This window comes from Mus caroli, chromosome 5, assembly GCF_900094665.2.
Source record: "Mus caroli chromosome 5, CAROLI_EIJ_v1.1, whole genome shotgun sequence".
Taxonomy (NCBI): domain Eukaryota; kingdom Metazoa; phylum Chordata; class Mammalia; order Rodentia; family Muridae; genus Mus; species Mus caroli.
This window is the reverse complement of record NC_034574.1, coordinates 115,596,260-115,614,792: the sequence shown is the minus strand read 5'-3', so window position 1 is coordinate 115,614,792 and position 18,533 is coordinate 115,596,260. Positions and strand designations below refer to the sequence as shown.

The window sequence follows — 18,533 nt, the reverse complement described above, 5'->3', positions numbered from 1 at the left end:
TTCTTTGTTTACTAAATTTTACTTTTTAGGAGAAAAATTCTCAACAGATTTTCCCTACATGTATAGGACATGTTCTTCATGTTTCTCTTATAAAAGGAATATGAATGTCCTAACCATTTCATTATATTACAGCTACAATACAGTATCAAGAAGTAATTCATGTGTCGGGGATTTAGTAAATAGTCCGTTAGTAGTTGGGGCGGGTTGTGTCATACAACTTTTCCTGGGGAGTTGCAGCACATGTCCACTCACAGACCAGTGTCAGATGCCAAAGTCCAGCTTAGTGAACTGTGGATTTCTTAGGGCTACTTAGAGGAATATAGGCAAGGGTCACTTATAGGAGAAGAAGGGACTCAAAGACAGCTGCATCACCAAAGCCCACCCCAGAATGGGTGACAGCTCACAGAAGCTGGGAGCCTGGAGCACACTGCCTATTGAGTCTGTAGGAAGCTCAACGGGTTGGAGAATGTCCTTTCCAAGTGATCCTGGTCTACACCTCTCCCAGGAAACCAGGACAATCCTCCTCCTTTCTGACAGCTTGCCGGTCTCAGGGTCTTCTTCTCAGTTTGAGTAGTGTATTAATCAGGTTCTCTAGAGTAATGTAACTTATAGAATGAATATGTATGTGTGTGTATCTGTGTGTATACTGTTATATACAGGCTGTGCTCCAGCTAATCCAACAATGGTTGGCTATGAATGAAAAATCCAAGAATCTAGTAGGTGCTCTCAGTTCCTGAAGCTGGATATCTGAACTGGTCTTCACTGGAATCACAAAGAAGTAGACTTTAATGCCAGTGAAGTAGTGGACTTGGTAGCAAACCCAGAGCACACAGGCAAAGAGAAAAATTTCCTTCTTCCATGTCCTTCCTTACATAGGCATCCAGAAGAAGGTATGGCTGATATTAGAGGTGGGTTTTCTCAGCTCAAAAGATATGGATTAAAGGCTTGCCTTCCTACCTCAAAGATCCAGATTAGAAGTGAATCTTCCTATTTCAAATTAAGCTAAAAACCCCTCACAAATGTGCTCTCCAATTATGGGTTTTAGTTAATTTCAGATGTAGTCAAGTTGACAACCAAGAATAACCATCACAACTAGTCCAAGAGTAACTCTCAGCAGCTTTATTCTTACTTCAGGAGGGAGGGGCCTGGTGAATCTGGTCAATTTCAGGAACTTCCTGAAGCTATTTTGAGTTGGTTACCTTCCTGGTTAGGGGGCTTCTCTGCAGGAAGTAGTGCTTCAATGTATAGTTTCTAGGAAACAGTTACACAATAGGAGATAGGAGCTGAAGTTTAAATTTGGATAAAAAAGAACACAATGTTTTCCACAGGCAGGAGGGAAAAATCAAGTGAGGAAAACATAGATAAAAAGAAGATACTATATGTTATGCATGTACTTTGTAAGTGGACAGGAACTGAGGCCTAGCCTTTCCTGCTCATAGCTCATGCATGCTGAGCAGGCACTCTGTCATGCTTCTCAGCTCTCTCCCCAGACTGCCATCAGCCTTTAATCAAGATAGCTGACAAGCCTCTCATCACTGTGGCCTTTGCAATGCCTCCTCTGGTCCTGTCCCCTTCCTCAAGCAGGTATTGATCTGTTTTTTGTTACTGTAGGGTTAATTTGTGTTTTCAAAACTTTTTAAAGTAGAGAAGTAATTAGGGCCAGAGAGATGGCTCAGTGGTTAGGAGCACTGGCTGTTCTTCCAGAGGACTGGGTTTAAGCCCCAGCACCCACATGCAGTTTGCAACTGTCTGTAACTCCAGTTCCAGGGCCCTGACACCTTACACAGATCTACATGCAGGCAGAACACCAATGCACACAGAATAAAATAAATTATTAAAAATAGAAATAATATTTAAGAGTCTTATGTGTAAAAAAACATTTTAGACTTTGATTCCATGCACCTGTGCTTGTAGGAAGTATGTAACTGCCTGGACATGACAAAGAAGATGGGATGGGGAGTTAGTGAGAAGGCATGTGGGGATGGGCGCCTGAGAGGACCCCAGTGCACCCTTCCCTCCTCTACCTTCTCCAGTCCTGGAAAGAAGTGGGGGGAGCGCTGAGAGAATGAATGGAAAACTCGTGAATTTGCATTAATAAAATTTTACATGTCCTATTTGTACAGCAGAACTAAAAATAATTGTAAGGCTTTGGGCCAGATTTGTTATGCAATCTTATACGTAGGTTACTTAAGCTAGAAACTCATCATTTTTAAAAGTCAAGCCAGAATTTGTAAATGTGTAACGGAAAGATCAGAAATAAACTATGTAAATCTCTCCAGGCTGGGAATTTACAATAAAACCATTATTCACTGAAAATCTGTATATAGTTGTACATCTGCCAAAGTAAGAAAACTATTAAATCTTAAAAATATTTACTATAAATTAATACTTTAAAAAACTAAAAGCAACTAAATCTAAAACATTTTTTCAAGTGGGCACTTTTCTTTCTCTTCTCCGGATTTGAACTTGTTGACCTCTAGCTCTGTCTGCATTGGTCTGAAGCTGGCATAGTACCATGCGTTGCTGTTTATGATCTATTCAAAGTTTAAGAAGCCAGGCAAGACTTTAATCCCAGCACTGGGGAGGCAGAGGCAGGAGGATCTCTATGAGTTCAAGGCTAGCCTGGTCTACAGAGTGAGTTCTAGGACAGCCAGGGCTACACAGAGAAACTTTGTCTTGAAAAATAACGCATATAAGAACACACACATATACACAAAGACGGGAAAGGGAAGGGAAGAGAAAGAAGAATAAAATATCCATGTGTAGGAGAATTCCTGGGGGAAATTTGTGTTTTACTTTGACCCACTGGTTTCTTAAATACATAGAAGGTGAAATAGGACACTGATAGACCTGCTCCTGTAACTATTATTTGTGTATTTCGTAATTTAAGGAACTAGTTTATAAAGTTAGAAAGATCTTAATACACTTTTGCTCTAACGATCTAAATATTTTATGTAAGTTATGATTTATACTCATACTAATTAACCCGGAAAGACTTCAGTGATCTCTATGGTACTGTATAGATGCTGCACAGAGAGCTTTAATGCATAGCCCCACTCCTCGTTCTGATCACAAAGCAGGATGCGGAATATCACAATACCTGCCCTTTTGAACTAAACTTTCACTTACTTTGTCTTTTAAAGGTTTAATGAAGAGGCTAGAGGAGGAGATAAAATTTAACTCATACATGGTCACTGAAAAATTTCCAAAAGAACTAGAAAGCAAGAAAAAGGAATTACATTTTTTACAAAAGGTGGTTTCTGAGCCAGCTATGGGCCACTCTGATCTTCTCGAACTTGAGACTAAAGTAAGTGATGGTCTTCTTATAGTTTAAGTGTATCTGTCCTGTGACAAGGACCTGTACTCTTCCTGTGGTGTCCTCCTTGTGACTCTAGAGCTAGCCTTGGCTAAGGGTTGATAGCGCTGCTGATCTGTTGTCCTTGTGGAGATTCTAGAATGTTGTATTCTTTAGAATAATCATAATATATTATCATTTTTTGTCTTTAAGTATAAAACAAAAAATGTGTACTTCTCATGTGTACTTTGACTGGACTTTGCTTCAGAATCCACTGGATGCTAATGTATTATAACATCTTGTTCCCTATAAATAAAACACTAATCATTTGTATATTTTTAAAAGTTCTCAGCCAGGCAGTGGTAGCACCTGCCTTTAATCCTAGAACTTGGGAGGCAGAGGCAGGTGGATTTCTGAGTTCGAGGCCAGCCTGGTCTACAAAGTGAGTTCCAGGACAGCCAGGGCTACACAGAGAAACCATGTCTCAAACAAACAAACAAACAAACAAAAAAAACAGTTCTCATGAAAATTGATTGAAAGGTTTTTACTTGATGACTCTTTGATGTATTTAATAAGCTCTCCAGTTAAATGTCTCATTCTGAACACATTGCCCTTTTAACTCACTTAGGCAACATGGATACTCAGGTCAGATGTGGCTTACATTGGAGGTCACAGGTTAGGGGGTTCAGGCTTTTGAAGGATGGATATACCCAGCCGTGGTTGGCTTGTTTGCTTTTCTTTGTAGAAAGGACTGGTGTTACCCGGCGGGTGTCATTACTTTGGAAAGGGTTAATGAGTAGTATAAATGGTGTCCATCAGTGAGCTTTACATGTTCCATGTCAGCTTTCAGCTGGGTCCGTGAACTCCCTGTCTTCTGCCTCTGGGGAATGTCTGACTGGGTTCACATTGTTACCTGGTGATTTGTAAGTCACAGCGGAGGTATGTGGGTAACTTCAGATTTCATATAATAATGTAAGAATAATTCCTATAAATGCTTCAGGATTGTGTACATATCTGATTCCATCTGTAGAAGTAATCAAATTGTATATTATTTATTATTAAATTTAAGTTGTTTCTAAAAGTGCTCACAATAGTCGACTTATACAGTAGTTGGGACTTTGCTCCTGGTGACTTCTGTAATGGATAACTGTTACATAAACTCAAGCTGAATGTGGCCTGCTGCTAGGCCGAGCTCGCTTAGTGCACATAATCTTGGGGATGTTGGTATAGTTGTCTGGTTATTTGATTGGTTGCTTGGTTTTTCTGAGAGAGTTCTACTGAGTAGCTGAAACTAATCTTAAGTATCTATCCTCCTGCCTCAGCTTCCCTAGTGCTTAGGGTTTCAAGTATGTACTACCACTCCTGGCTGTCAGGGAGAGTTTTAACATCTTTAACTTTTACACTGATTTAGGTCAATGAAGTAAACACGGAGATCAATCAGTTGATTGAAAAGAAAATGATGAGAAATGAGCCAATTGAAGGCAAGCTCTCACTGTACAGGCAACAGGTAAGGCGATTGGTAACTGCCTGGGAAGTTCTTCTGTTTCTTGTCTGATGGAGTTAACTCATAGCTTCAAGGTGGTGCTGGGCACTTTGACCTTGGGAGGGAGTCTCATGTCTCTGTTATGTGAGAGCTCAGTTCCCACCCAGAGTGCACTTCACTCCCTTGTCTTTTAACATGGAGTCCTTGCATGAGGGGAAATGCTCCTTCATCACTTCCCTTTTATTTATTTTTAATCAAAAGAAAAATAGAATTTTTAAGGGGTTTGTGCACAGTGTACCCATCTCCTGTCGTGTTTGTTTTACTCTTTCGAATTTGTACTATGTCACAATTTGGCTGATAATATTGTAAGAATCTAAGAAAATTCTAGAAGGCTGGGTGTAGTGGTGCTTGCCTTTAATGCAGGAGGCAGAGGCAGGAGGATCTTTATGAGTTCAAGGCCAGTCTGCTTTACATAACAAGTTCCAAGACAGCCAGGACCACATTCAGGAACCCTTTCTCCAAAAAAATAAACAAACACAAACCATCTCTCAAAATTAAATAAATAAATAAATAAATAAATAAATAAATAAAAGACAGAAAACAACATTTCCAGAGTTCTAGCTCATTTAAATGTTCTTTCAGCTTTAAGAACATCCATTTGGATTATGTAAATAATATGTACAATTCTGATGATTCTGATGTTTGACTTTTAACCTATATCTTATTTATTAAAATGCTGGAGAGATGCCTCTGCAGTTAAAAGTTCTTGCTGCTCTTACAAGGATCCCAGTTTTGTTCCCAGTCCCCAGGTCAGGCAGCTCACAGAAGCCTGTGACTTCAGCTCCAAAGGGTTCATCACCTCTGGTTTCCATGGACCTACACATATACATGATGTGCATGTGCGCACATGCACGCACGCGTGCGTGTGCGTGCGCGCACACACACACACACACACACACACACACACACACACACACACACGAGTGAATCTTGGGCTGGAGAGATGGCTCAGTGGTGCAGAGCAAGTGCTGCTCACAGAGGACCCAGTTTGGTTCCCAGTGCCCTTGTGGCACTGACAGCCTCCTGTCACCCCAGTTCTGGTGCTCTCGTCTGACCTCCATGGGCCCACGCACACACATGGTGCATGCAAACACTGAGGCATACACACATACATTTAACAGAAATATCTTATAAAAATAAATTGTTTATTAAATGTACCAAATGTAGTAGATAGTTTGGCCTTTTGTTTTTTTAAATATTGGTATTAACTTTAGTGAGCTGCACTTCACGGTATTTTTGAAAAGAAAGTATTCTTATTTTCTTCCAGTGGGTGGAAATGTACAAACTGTACACTGGGTCTTGCTCCGCGTCCCTCCCTGGAAGGTGTTTTCATTGCCTCTCAGCATTTGTCACTCGAGGGCTTGAGTATTTCTCTAGTGCATATTTGGGGGTTTGAGTGTTTCCCCAGGGCCTTTGTCTTTCAGAATGTTGTGAGTTTGACCATCCATGTTTGTTCATGGTAAACACCCACTGGTGAGAAGGGCCAGATGAGCAGGCAGTATTGGTCAGGAGCAGCAAAGCTGACCCTGAAAATTTTTATTGGTGCAAATCCTCCCCCAAAAGGTAATTTCACAAGATAACAGAAAACTGAATGTATTTACTATTTTATTCTCATATTAAATATCCAACTAGGCATCCATCATTTCTCGTAAGAAAGAAGCCAAAGCTGAGGAGCTGCAGGAGACCAAGGAGAAGCTGGCCAGCCTGGAGAGAGAGGTGTTGGTGAAGACAAACCAGACCCGGGAGTTTGACGGCACTGAGGTTTTGAAGGGAGATGAGGTAAGTTGAAGCATCCCATGACTAAAGGTTATGACAGTGAAGTTTTGTTCCAGATCACTGACACGGTTAACTTCTTAAGTGTATGTTGGTGTGAAGTTAATTTCATTTAGTAAAAGTTACAAAAGCTGAAGTATTAAATGTTTTGTCTTTTTTGAGGTAATATTGACAATTTCTTGATATAAGATATGAAAGACTGGTGTTTTGTGAAACAGTATTCCAGAGTTTCACTTGTCTTTTGATTTAAATTGTGTGTGTGTGTGGGGGGGTGTGCTTGTGAGTGTGTGTGGGGAAGTGTGTGCCTGTGAGCATGCATGACTGCAGAGGCCAGAGATGTTGTGTTCCGTGGAACTGAAGTCACAGTAGTTGTGAACTACCTGATGTCGGTGCTAGGACCCAGACTCAGTCCTCTGGAAAAGTAGGGCGTGCTCTGAGCCATCTCTCCATCACCAGTACTTTTACATTTTAATGACTTAATATTGGATTTATTTAAGTATTAAATTATAAAAGGAAAGCAAACCTAGTAGAATCAAATAGATAATAAGAATTTGTCTTTGTTGATTAATAAAGAAGTAAGAAAGCTTTATCACTAAATTGCGGTCAGTAGTATGCATTTGACCAACAGCCGTCAATGTGACCTCAACCTGCATGCTTATCTGTTTTAAAATGCTACATTCCTATGCCCTTTGCATTTTGAGCAATGCTTTAATAGTTGCGTTTATGGCGTCAGACTTGTAAGTTAGTGGGGCAGTTAATCCTGATTGCTGATGGCTGAACTCGAACAGCAAAAATACTATTCTTCATTGTTTTCCATAAAGTTAGCTCAAGTGCAGCTGAGGGTAAAGCCAGACATCTTGAATAAAGCCCAGAGTCTTATCTCCGCCCAGTGCTTTCTTACTCAGCAGTTCAAGTGGCAGGCCACAGCTGGACTCCAACACCTTGCCTGTGTTCTTTAGCTTCTAGACCCCAGCAGAGGACCCTTCGAAAAGCTGCACATAGCCAAACCTCATTTTGGACTTTGAGAAGTTCTTGAGTTAATACTGTGAAAAATTGGCCGTGTTCCTTCACTGTGCCCAGCACAAATGGACTCTTCCTCTGCTGCAGAGTGTTTCCCCTGTGCTTCTGATTGGCTTTCCATGTGGCTTTTAGTCTAAAGGGGAGTAGCACCTCTAGTGAAGCAGCATGGGGTTGAAACATCCTTCTGGAGCTGGATAGGAGACTCCTGCCTGCTTCCTAGTTTTTATCAACTGTGAAGGCCCAGTTCCAGGACAAGTGCTGTGACCACAGTGTCGTGGATCCTGCTTCAGGCTCACTGGGCATTCTCTCTATGCATATGTGGGGGAAAGAACCCAGTGCCAAGCTGTAAGCCTTTATTTTCAAGACATCATGTTGTGTAGAGGTATCTGACGGCAGACCAAGAATACTTTTTAAGTGGAAAAAGATAGCTTTGGAATTGCTATGGTCAACTTAATTTTTGAGAAATGTGTGATCAAAACTAGAACAAATCAAGTAAATTATTTGGCATTTACCTAAAAGAACAGAAGGTATTGGGGAACATTATGCGTAATTTCTAAAGAACAAATCTTGGTAGATCAATTTTATTTTCAACTTTGATAGAGGATAGACCATATGGGCAAGGGGAGGAAGCTTGCTCTACTTAACATTACGTAAGATAGGCGGCCTTCTCTGGAGTTTCTTATTTGGCATCACATGGTAGTCCCCCAAACCCCTCTTACTTAAAATGTTATCTGTCAAAGCACTTGATGAGAGGTGTTAGGAGATAGTGGCATGAAGCTGGCTGGCCGTGGCTCGTGCCTGTAAACACAGCACTCAGGAGTACCTTGAGGCAGGAAGATTGTCAGAAGTTTGAGGCCAGCCTGGGCTACATAGCAAGTGCCAGGCCAGCTTGGATGGACTACATAGACTCTGAGAGAAGGTGGGGGAGGAGGGAGGATGGGTTGGTTGTGTAGTGTTTGTAAAGGATGCCATGACGGAACCTCATGCAGAGTGAGGACGAGGAAGCAGAGCTGCTAGTTTCGAGAGCTTCTCGTGCAGACATGATTTTCATCCTTAGCTTACCGGTTAAGTGCATCCAGGGAGAGCATTGCACAGCTGAGACTTGTCCAAAGTACAGTCTATGTTTTTACTGACCTTGAAAAGATTCTTGACTTTTCTGAGGATTTTCCATCTGTAAAATGGGGATGATGGTCTCTAGGAAAACCACATCAAATATTTGATATCAAAGCTTCTTACAAAGTGGGCTGAGTCACCACGTCGCACGTGGAGCCATCATTCTATGGGGGGGCGGGGGATGTTAATGCACGTAGGAGTCCTCTGAGTGCTACTCATCCACTGGGCACACGTCGGCAAGTGTGAATGTACAGAGTGTACAGAGTGGTTAATGCCAGACGACTAGGTGTGTTTTCCCTGCTCACGATGAAGACTGACTGCGTTAGTGCCTACAGGGTCCGTAGAGCACCAGACGCTCCGGTGCGTTGGCTTCTGAGACTTCTCTGGTCTCATTATCACTGTGTGGATATTGTGGAAGCTAAAATTCTAGTTCACAGCTTAACATTTGAGAGCAGCATTCAAACTGGAGCTATTAGAAAACTATGAAATAATTTTCTACTTGATACATAACCTAGATTCAAGATGGAGTAAGACAGTGTTGGTAAGAATTATTGTAGCAGCTGTTCACTGAGCCATTATCATGTGCTCAGTCTTTAAAAACATACCTTTGGTAACAGTAAATAAATAAATAAATAAATAAATAAATAAAATGAATGGCAAACAAGTTAACAAAAACCTCAAATACCCATATCTTTGGTGATGGATGTCCAACAATAGGAATGTACTTGTGATGGTCATCTTGTTAGTATAATTAGAGTAAGAGACATGTAGAAGATCAGTGAAGCACCATGCCCAGTTCAAACTTTTTATGTGTATGTGGGTTTTTTCTGTATGTGTATCTATGTGCCATGTGCATGCCTGGTGTCTGGGGAGACCAGAGGAAGGAGGTGGAGCCCCTGAAGTTACAGAGACTTGTTAGCCACATGTGGGTCCTCTGGAAGAGCGGCCAGTGCACTTATCTGCAGAGCTGATTAATCTGCCCAGCTTCCTGAATAGATTATTATAGTATGAAAGTCGGACTGTTTCTTATCCCCAAGACAACCCTCCCAGAGAGAGACAAGTGATAATGCATCTTTAAATCATGTCAGGCCTATCTCTGGAGACAGACACAGAAATACTGTTCTGTGGGTTTGAGAAATTTGAGTAGCATTGTTTTGAGTAGAAGCCAAAGAATCTCCCCAAACACCTGTGTAGATTCTAAAAATAATAATTGCATATATTTTTGACACATTCTAAGGTAGTTTTATTCGTTCTAGCCATGGAAACAGTTTTAACTATTAGCTTACTTCTTATTTGAGTTAACAAATTGCTTTATGGTGTTAGTTTCTTTTGTTTTCCTCAGATACTTTGTAATTTAGGTGATATTAATGTTTTCTTCTGTAACTTTTATGGGTTTTGAGTGGCTCAGAGTGTCTGGGGTTTGTATAGCCTTTCCTCAAGCTCAAAATTGTATTTTCACACTATAGCAGGGCAACATCTAGAAGAAGTGTCTCAGCAGACAGGTGGGGCATGTTCTCATCCTCTGTTGAGAACAGCCACCTCAGTTCTTTTATCTGAACAACATATTTGGGCTGAAAATAAGACTTTGTTTGAGAGTAAAATTCCATGTTAAAAAGATTTGAAAGTTACTGGGCAGTGGTGGCACACACCTTTAATCCCAGCACTTGGGAGGCAGAGGCAGGTGGACTTCTGAGTTCGAGGCCAGCCTGGTCTACAGAGTGAGTTCCAGGACCGCCAGGGCTACATAAAGAGATCCTGTCTTAAAGCTAAATTAATTAGTTAATTAATTAAGAGTGAAAGTCAATGAATAAAGTAAGTGGGAATCACCCTCCACAGAGCATATAGGAATATCTCAGTGTGACTTTTCTAAATGTTATCACTTATAAGAGAAAACACATTTTAATTTGTAAGTCAGTTTGATATTAGATTCTAGTTTAAAATCTTCATATGGAGGCTGGAGAGGCAGCTTAGTGTTTCTGAGCACTGGCTGCTCTTCTGGAGGATCCCAGGTTCAATTCCCAGCATCCACATGGAATCTGTAATTCCAGGGGATCCAACACCCTCCTCTGACCTCTCGTGGACACCATACTTATGTGATGCATAGACACAGTTGGGCAGACACTCCACACATAAAATAAAAATAAAATTTAAATCTAAACAATAACATAAATCCATATATGGTTTAAAGTTCAAGTCACTGCCATTATTCCAAATTAAGACAACTTTGAGTATTGGAACAAGGTCTTAAGTGATCTTACCTTTTCTGTTTTGAAGTGTTTACATGTATTACACAGAAGTATTGGGATGGAGCTAGAGCAGCTACACCAGTAGCTGCAGTAATGAGAAGGCAGGACCACGTCGGTGTCGTTGGTGGCAGGTGCTGCTGTCAGTGGGCTTCTCTACAAGTAGCAGGAAGTGGAGCCTCATCCAGGATGCACTCCCTGATGCTGTCATCCTGATCACACGGTCACTGTGGCCTTCTCCAGCATATGCTATGCTGACAGCAGTCTCTGTGGACGGTTATAGTCTGTAGCGCTCTTGAGCTCACAAGTCAGGAAACAGACCACAGATGCGGCCTGGGTACCAGACACTTGGAATGAAAGCTTCCTTGCTTCCTTCCTCCCTCCCCCCATCCCCTGCTTCCATTTCTATCTACATGGTTTTATTGTGCAGCCTAGGTGGCCTGGAACCCAATATATAGAGCAGGGTAGTCTCAGACCCACAGAGATCTGCCTGTCCATTGAAAAGTTGTTTGTTTTTGTTTTAAATCAGGCTATGCGTATTAACAAATGTCTTGGCACTATTTTGCAAGCCTCATTTGATGAGAAAAATTAATCATTCTTCACCCTAGCCAGGGCTGTTTACATCTTTAAGTAGTTTTATATTCGTGATCACAAGGTTAAACTTGTTATTTAATATGGTAGCCTGTAGCCAATTCTTTTGGTGTGATATTTTGCCATTTTTTTTTAGTCAACAATCTAAGCTTGTAGGCTATGTTCCCAGGGTTTTCATTCAGATTGGAGTATGTCTTTTGGGTCTAAATTCTTTTAAAGCACCAAATGAACCTGAAGGGTGCATACGTTCCCCTGGTCCATGTGTTGAGAGGTCACCGCTGGGTGCAGCCCATTGCACCCTCTCCCCCACCATCACCAGAATCTCAGCAGCTCGAAAAATGTGCTTAGTCAAATACTATTATAAGCAGCTTTAAAAACAGCCAAGCATTTCATTCTGCAGCCACCACCAGAAATCCTAGAGCTAAATAGGGAAGATTATGAAATCTTCTTTAAGGACTTCAAAGAGAAGCAGCGTGGAGATAAGGGAATCCTGGCAAGATCTGCTGCAGCTGTCAGTTCCCAAAAAATTGGGAACCAAATTTTGACACTTGTGGTTGAATCATCCGCCCTTCCAAGTGAGCCGAGGCAAGCCTGCCTGCCTGCCGTATTTTTAGAGCCTTTCAAATCGCATTGTTCTCTATCATAGCAGGGCCTATGGGTCCTAAAGTTTCCTAAGACATAGAACAAAATTGGACCAAATAAATTTGGCTCAGCTTACTATAATAGAAGTAGTATGTGATGCAGGCAATATTAGATTTTCAGCTTTTTTCTTGGAACATTAACGGCAGGCAAAGCGTTCATTAGAGTGAGCTGTGAGCTAGTGGTCTGATTCCTAGGAGAAGCACAGAGACTTGGGAGGGCATGGTCCGCTCTCTTAAGATAGACATTCCTGGGCCAGCCTCTGCTTAAGGCTGATTGCAACCCGCACATAGAACACTGTTCATTATAGACTGTAAAGAGGGCACAGCTAACTAGCTACTACCATATGCACATAATTACATTGTTCATGCTTGCCTGCTGAGACTTTCTAATTTAAAGTTTAAAATGTAATACTAACAGGTTGGGAAAGGTTGGGATAGTATCTGTGTACGTGTTTATGTTACACTGGTTATGCTGGGTGTTGTGAACAGATGGCCATTTTAGCAGAAAACAAAGGTTGCTTTGAAACATTTTCTTTTTGCTTAGAATAGGTAGCAGCTCTGAGAGCAAACTTCTGAGCCTGTGAGCGGAAAAATAGCCTGACCAATAGGAATGCTATCTTTGAACACAGCATGTCGTTTGTACATGGTGGCATCCCGTCCCCGAACTCCTTAGCTCCCTCAAGTCTATTCCTATGCACTTTTTATTTAAATATCATTTGACTAGACAATTGACAAAGATGTGATTTAATTGAGAGATGGAAACTAGCACGGGGGTTGGACTAATGGGATTTGAGAACAGACTGTACTCATTCTGGTCCAGTTGTTGTAAGAAGAAACTTCAGAGCTTGGTGGAATTTCTCATTTCTCCTTTAAACTATGCATGGCTCTTCATAGTCGTGAGCAGCAGAACGTTTGTTCCTATTGTGTAGCTGTCTTGTGAAACCCTTCCAGCTTAATTGCTCAGAATATAATTTTCATGATGGCTATTGAAGCAAAAAAAAAATTTTGGAGTAGGGGCAGATTCTTGTTTTCATGTAAGTGTTCAGAACGAGGTTGAAAGTCCAGTAATTCTTTTGTAGTTCCCGATGGGCTTGCAAGGTGTCAGGAATAAGGCAGCCCAGATCCTGATCATCACTGTAAAAGGTTAGGAACACAGTAAGCAGGTAAAAGGAGAAAGAGCATTTGTCAAATTCCATTTCGATCACGAAGGAGCTGAGTCTATAATATTGTTCCTAAAGGCACAGCTAGTACTGTAAATCATTAATCCATTACCCACACCAGTGCCTGAAGATAGATTAGTGTCCACATAAGAGCGTGTTCCCTTAGCACCTACGGGCCTAAACCGAAAAACATGAATCCTACTGACCTAAGCATTCACAGTGGGCGCTGCTCTTTCCCAAATGACAACATTGGATTCCATGTGTATAGTGGTGCACACGATTGGTGACAGTGCTGAATCGCACTTTTCTACCCAATGGCAGGCTTGGAATTTCACTGTAATGAGGACACATTTGTTTGAGTGACCTATTACAGTGCACAATGGGAAGCTTTTATCTTGTACAAATGTATTGCTTATATCCTATGCCTTTATTTTCCCCCTTTAAAATGACTTGTTTTTTTCAAACAAGTCTCTTGACTGGTGAAATAGCTCATTGGTTAAAAGCACCTTCTTTCTCTTTCAAAGGACCAGAATCCACATCAGGCAGCTCACAGCCACCTGTAACTCCAGCCTCTGGCCTCTGAAAACCTGTACGCACACTTAGGTGCATGTGTGCACATGCACACACACACACACACACACACACACACACACACACACACATTCCAAATGATGATGATGATAATGATGATAATACTACTACTACTAAAATCGTTTAAAGCCTGGGATGGCACTCTGTTTAAGCTTTTGTAAAAGACCCAGGTTCAAGTTCCCATCATTCACACAGTGGTTCAGAACCCTGCCTTCTTGTGACCTCCGCAGGCACCAGGCACACCTTTGCCATTTTGTTTGTGGCTGGGAAGGTGGCACAGTCAATAGTGTTTGCTGCTGAAACATGAGGGCCCCAGTCAGTGTCCTCCACCACCACATAAAATCCTGGTGTGATATCAGCCACATACATGTACAAGTTCACACACATGAACACATGCAGTGAAACACTGTGTCTTTAAAGATAAAATGCTTAAATTTTGGAATGACTTCCTTTCATTTGCTTACATGTGACAATATCTGTGTGCTCAGAGCACTGTGGAGGTCAGGGGATGGCATGAGGGAGGCAAATCTCTCCATTCACTCTGTGGGTCCCAGGGTTAGAGCTCAGGTTGTCAGGCATGGCTGCAAGTGCCTTCACCCACTGAAGTGCCTCATTAGCATGAAACTGATTTCTTTTAATAAAAGACTTACGTATTAATTTGAGTGTACACATGCACATGCCTGGCACAGGCGTAGACACAGGAGGAAGCTTCTGAGAGCTGGTTCTCTCCTCCTGTCTCCTGTGCATTGCAGTCTCTGTTGTTTCTGAGCTGCACGCTCCAGCATAGCTCAGGCACTTCTGCTGATTCTCCGCTCTGCTTCCCGGCACTTTTCAGACATGCTAGGATCACAGATGTACACGGACACGTTGGGCTTTCTGCATAGGCTCTCGGGATGGAACTCAGGCCATCAGGCTCAAATAGCAGGGACTGTTTCCTGCTGTGCTGCCTGCCCAGCTGCTTACAGTGATTCTTGGAAACATCTACTTTGGAATTATTCTTCTTTGGAATTATTCTTCTTTAGAACTATTTTAAATCGCCACATCTACATTTTAAACATTTACTTATTTTAAAGTGTATAAGTGTTTTTCTACATGTGTGTTTGTGTAGCACATGTACGTGTGTGTCTATATGTAGATATACATGTACACATACATGTATGTATGTATGTGCCTGGTACCCTCAGAAGTTAGGAGAGGGCAGGAGATCCCCTAGAACCAGAGCTATGTGGTTGTAAACGCCATGTGACTGCTAAGAACCTAAGTGCTTGTAACTGCTGAACCATCTCTCCAGCCCCACTCTAGGATATATATATATTTTAAAAACTTTTACAACTAAGCAAAGAACATTTAGGGTTTTTAGGCAGTGGTGGTGGAGGGGTTTTTTTGATGTTGGTTTTGTTTTTCGAGACAGGGTTTCTCTGTGTAGCCCTGGCTGTCCTGGAACTCACTCTGTAGACCAGGCTGGCCTCGAACTCAGAGATTTTCCTGCCTCTGCCTCCCCACTGCTCAGATTAACGGTGTGCATCACCACTGGCCTAGTCAAGGTTTTACCTTTCAAGCATAATCTAAGAAGGAAAAGTTCAACTAATTGTTTAAGTTAAGATGCGTTTATTTGCCAGACGTAGTAGTGTACTTCCTTAATCCCAGCACTTGGGAAGCAGAGGCAGGCGGATCTCTGTGTGTTTGAGCCAGCCTGGCCTGGTGTACATAGTGAGTTCAGGATAGCCAGAGCTACATAGTAAGATCCAGTCTCAAAAAATCAGAACAACAGCAACAAAAAATTATTTATAACAATATATGTGTGTCAGTAGCAAAACAACAGCCCTTTCATTTAGGACCAGTGTGTTGATATTTAAACAATGGATTGCACTGTTGATATTTTAACCCATGTTTGCTGACAGAAATAAATATAAAAGCCACACAACTTTCATTACCACCTCCCTTCCCTCTAAAGGTCATTTACTTACCTCTTTGATCAGTCTGACTTGTAAAATTCAGCAATATTTTTGAAGTATGTCCGCAGTTACTTTAATGAGAACACTTTGAAGCACTTTTCCCCAAGTGCTCACAGACCCAGGATGGTGGTGGTAGCAGCAGGCTCCTTTTAGCCTAAAAGTGGGAGGAGAAGTTTTTCAAATCTTATTTTTAATGATGGTTCTTAAATGTTTTAGCTTCCCTTTTAGCCTATAACCCACCAGAGGTAGTGGGAAAGAAAGGATACAGAGTGGGAGGGTGGAGAAGTGAATCTGCTTATAGAAAGGTTCTTTGGAGCACCTTCTATCTGTGTTGTCTGGAAATCGGCAGTTCAGTTCACAGGTAGCGGTGACAGCTCAATCCACTGGCAAACACTTCATGGATACACTAGTAGTCTAATTCAGTACAGTCAGGAGAGCAAACTCGAATCAGCAGCAGTACCTAGCAGAGAGAAACAGGCACCAGTCTTGGTACGAGTCAGTAGGAGGGATCCGGAGTGACATCAGGAGAAGTTCTCAGTTTGTATCTCAGCAGGGCAAAGAGCAGTGAAGGTGAAAGACCAGCAAGCATTTAAGGCTACCTCAGCCAAACTCAGCCTCTGTCACTGTTCGTCAAGTTCTTTTCATAATCCCTCCAAATTTCACATGTCCTCCATGGGTCTTGCCTCAGCATGTGCGTCTGTCTCAGCTGACATCACTCGGCCAATCAGCCTGAGTCTGCAGAAGCGGCAAGAAGCTGCAGCACACCACTAGAAGGTCTTTGGTGCGTTTCTATGGAGTCCCAACAAATGCAGCTCAACTACACAATGTAAGGTGGATCAATACATGTGCGTCATTAGCAAAGACTCTTTGATCATGTGTCCTTTTACATGCTTGCTTTAGCAGAACAGCCTTTCTCCTGTGTCTTCAGCAGAATGTTCCTTCATGAGTCTGCCTGAAACACTCCTTCGCCTGTTTGCCCCAGCAAAACACCATCGAACACAGCTGACTTTCCAAAGAACCCTTAAGTTTCCATTTCAGGGGCCCAGAAAGGGGGAGGGGAGAATATTTCAGAGCAGCCAGTAGATCTGAGGGAGAAAGGCAGATGCAGAAACATGGACTGTAGGCAGGGACTAGAGCTCCTGTCCCTGTCCTGTCTTGGATCAGCGTGCCAGCCAAGACAGGGAATGGGGTCTCATCAGTTCTTTACTCCACTATCCTGATGGAAGAATGCATTAGTGACTTCCTTTGTGGCCACTTGGGGATGAGTTGTCTCTGTGCCAGAGGCCACCAGGCCTACAGTTGCTCCTCAGTGTCCTTGCCATCACAGGTGACACCACTGAGTGTGATGCAGACTTCCTGCAGCAGTCTTGCCACACTGGTATTCAGGGATAGCTCGCTTCTTTCCCTTCTTGTTCACCTGAGAGAAGAGCTCATCCTTGCCTGCCGTGGATTTGTCATGCTTGGCCTCAATGTGGCCACCACTCTCACCTCCCTCCTGGTTCCCAGGATATAGCTGGGGACATTTCCTCTCTGGCTCCACAGTGGTGAGCCTGGTGAGATGGGCATGCAGCTCGCTCTCCTGCTGGATGAGCTGCTCCTCGTTACTGCTCTGGTGCTGCCGCCTGTGCAAAGGAGGCTAGTGATGTCATCCCAGAGGTTGGACTGACGCTGCTCCTTGGGCAAGGTGTAGGCTCACTGCAGATTGGCAGGGGGGGCAGGCAGTGGTGCATCTTCACTGCATCTCCAGCTGGCACTGCCCAGGAAGAAGTGCACCTCGACAGACTGCCAATTCACTCCAGGACACACCGGCAGTCAGCAGCTGTCTGCTAAGGCTATTCCTGAATCCCCAGGTAGTACAGGCCCCCACAGTGTGTTCTCAGCAGTGCTGCTGCCACAGCAGGACACCACCTCTGGGTACTTTCTGTGCCTAGCACCTCTATCCTTTCCCTCCTGGCCCAGTTGCCACACCGGTAGAAGCAATTCTTACAGTGAGCAAACGCCTTAAGATAATGTTGAGGTGTATTTCAATAGTAAAAGCTACAACAAAGGTGAGAAATTACAGGAATCATAATTCCTAGTTTACAGAACTCATCACAATAAAACATTCTTTTTACATTGGTTCCTCCTCAATTATTTGCAGAGGTGCCTTATGGGAACCATAATGCACCAGGCTTTGGTTCTCAGTTGCAACTACCAGTTTAAAATCTTCCCACCATAAATATAAAACAAGATATGATGAGGCTGGAGAAATGGCTCAGTGCTTAAGAACATTTGCTCTTCCAGAAGATCTGGGATTGATTCCCAGCACCTGCTTAGCAGTTGACAGCCATCCACAATTCTAGTTCTAGGGGAGCAGGTTCCTCCTCTGGCCACAGAAAGTGCACATACATATGTGCAGACAAACCATTCATGCAAATAAAAGACATCATTTTTGGTTTTCAAGAAAGGATTTCTTTGTATAGCCCTGGTTATCCTGAAACTTACTCTGGCCTCAAACTCACAGATTCATCTGCCTCTTCTTCCAAGTGCTGGGACTAAAGGTGTGCACCCCCACACGGGGCAAGTCTTTCTCTTCTCTTCTTCCAAGTGCTGGGACTAAAGGTGTGCA

The 18,533-nt window shown here is 42.5% G+C and overlaps 1 protein-coding gene across 3 annotated transcripts in view; it reads left to right on the top strand.

Moving 5' to 3' along the window:
* Nucleotides 1–18,533, top strand: part of Ift81 (intraflagellar transport 81) — a 73,705-nt gene that overhangs the window by 16,613 nt on the left and 38,559 nt on the right. For all 3 annotated transcript variants that reach the window (XM_021162439.2, XM_021162438.2, XM_021162437.2), the window contains exons 9-11: nt 3,144–3,307; nt 4,707–4,802; nt 6,471–6,617. In XM_021162439.2, the coding sequence (XP_021018098.1) occupies nt 3,144–3,307; nt 4,707–4,802; nt 6,471–6,617 (407 nt within the window). The remainder of the gene's footprint in view (nt 1–3,143; nt 3,308–4,706; nt 4,803–6,470; nt 6,618–18,533) is intronic.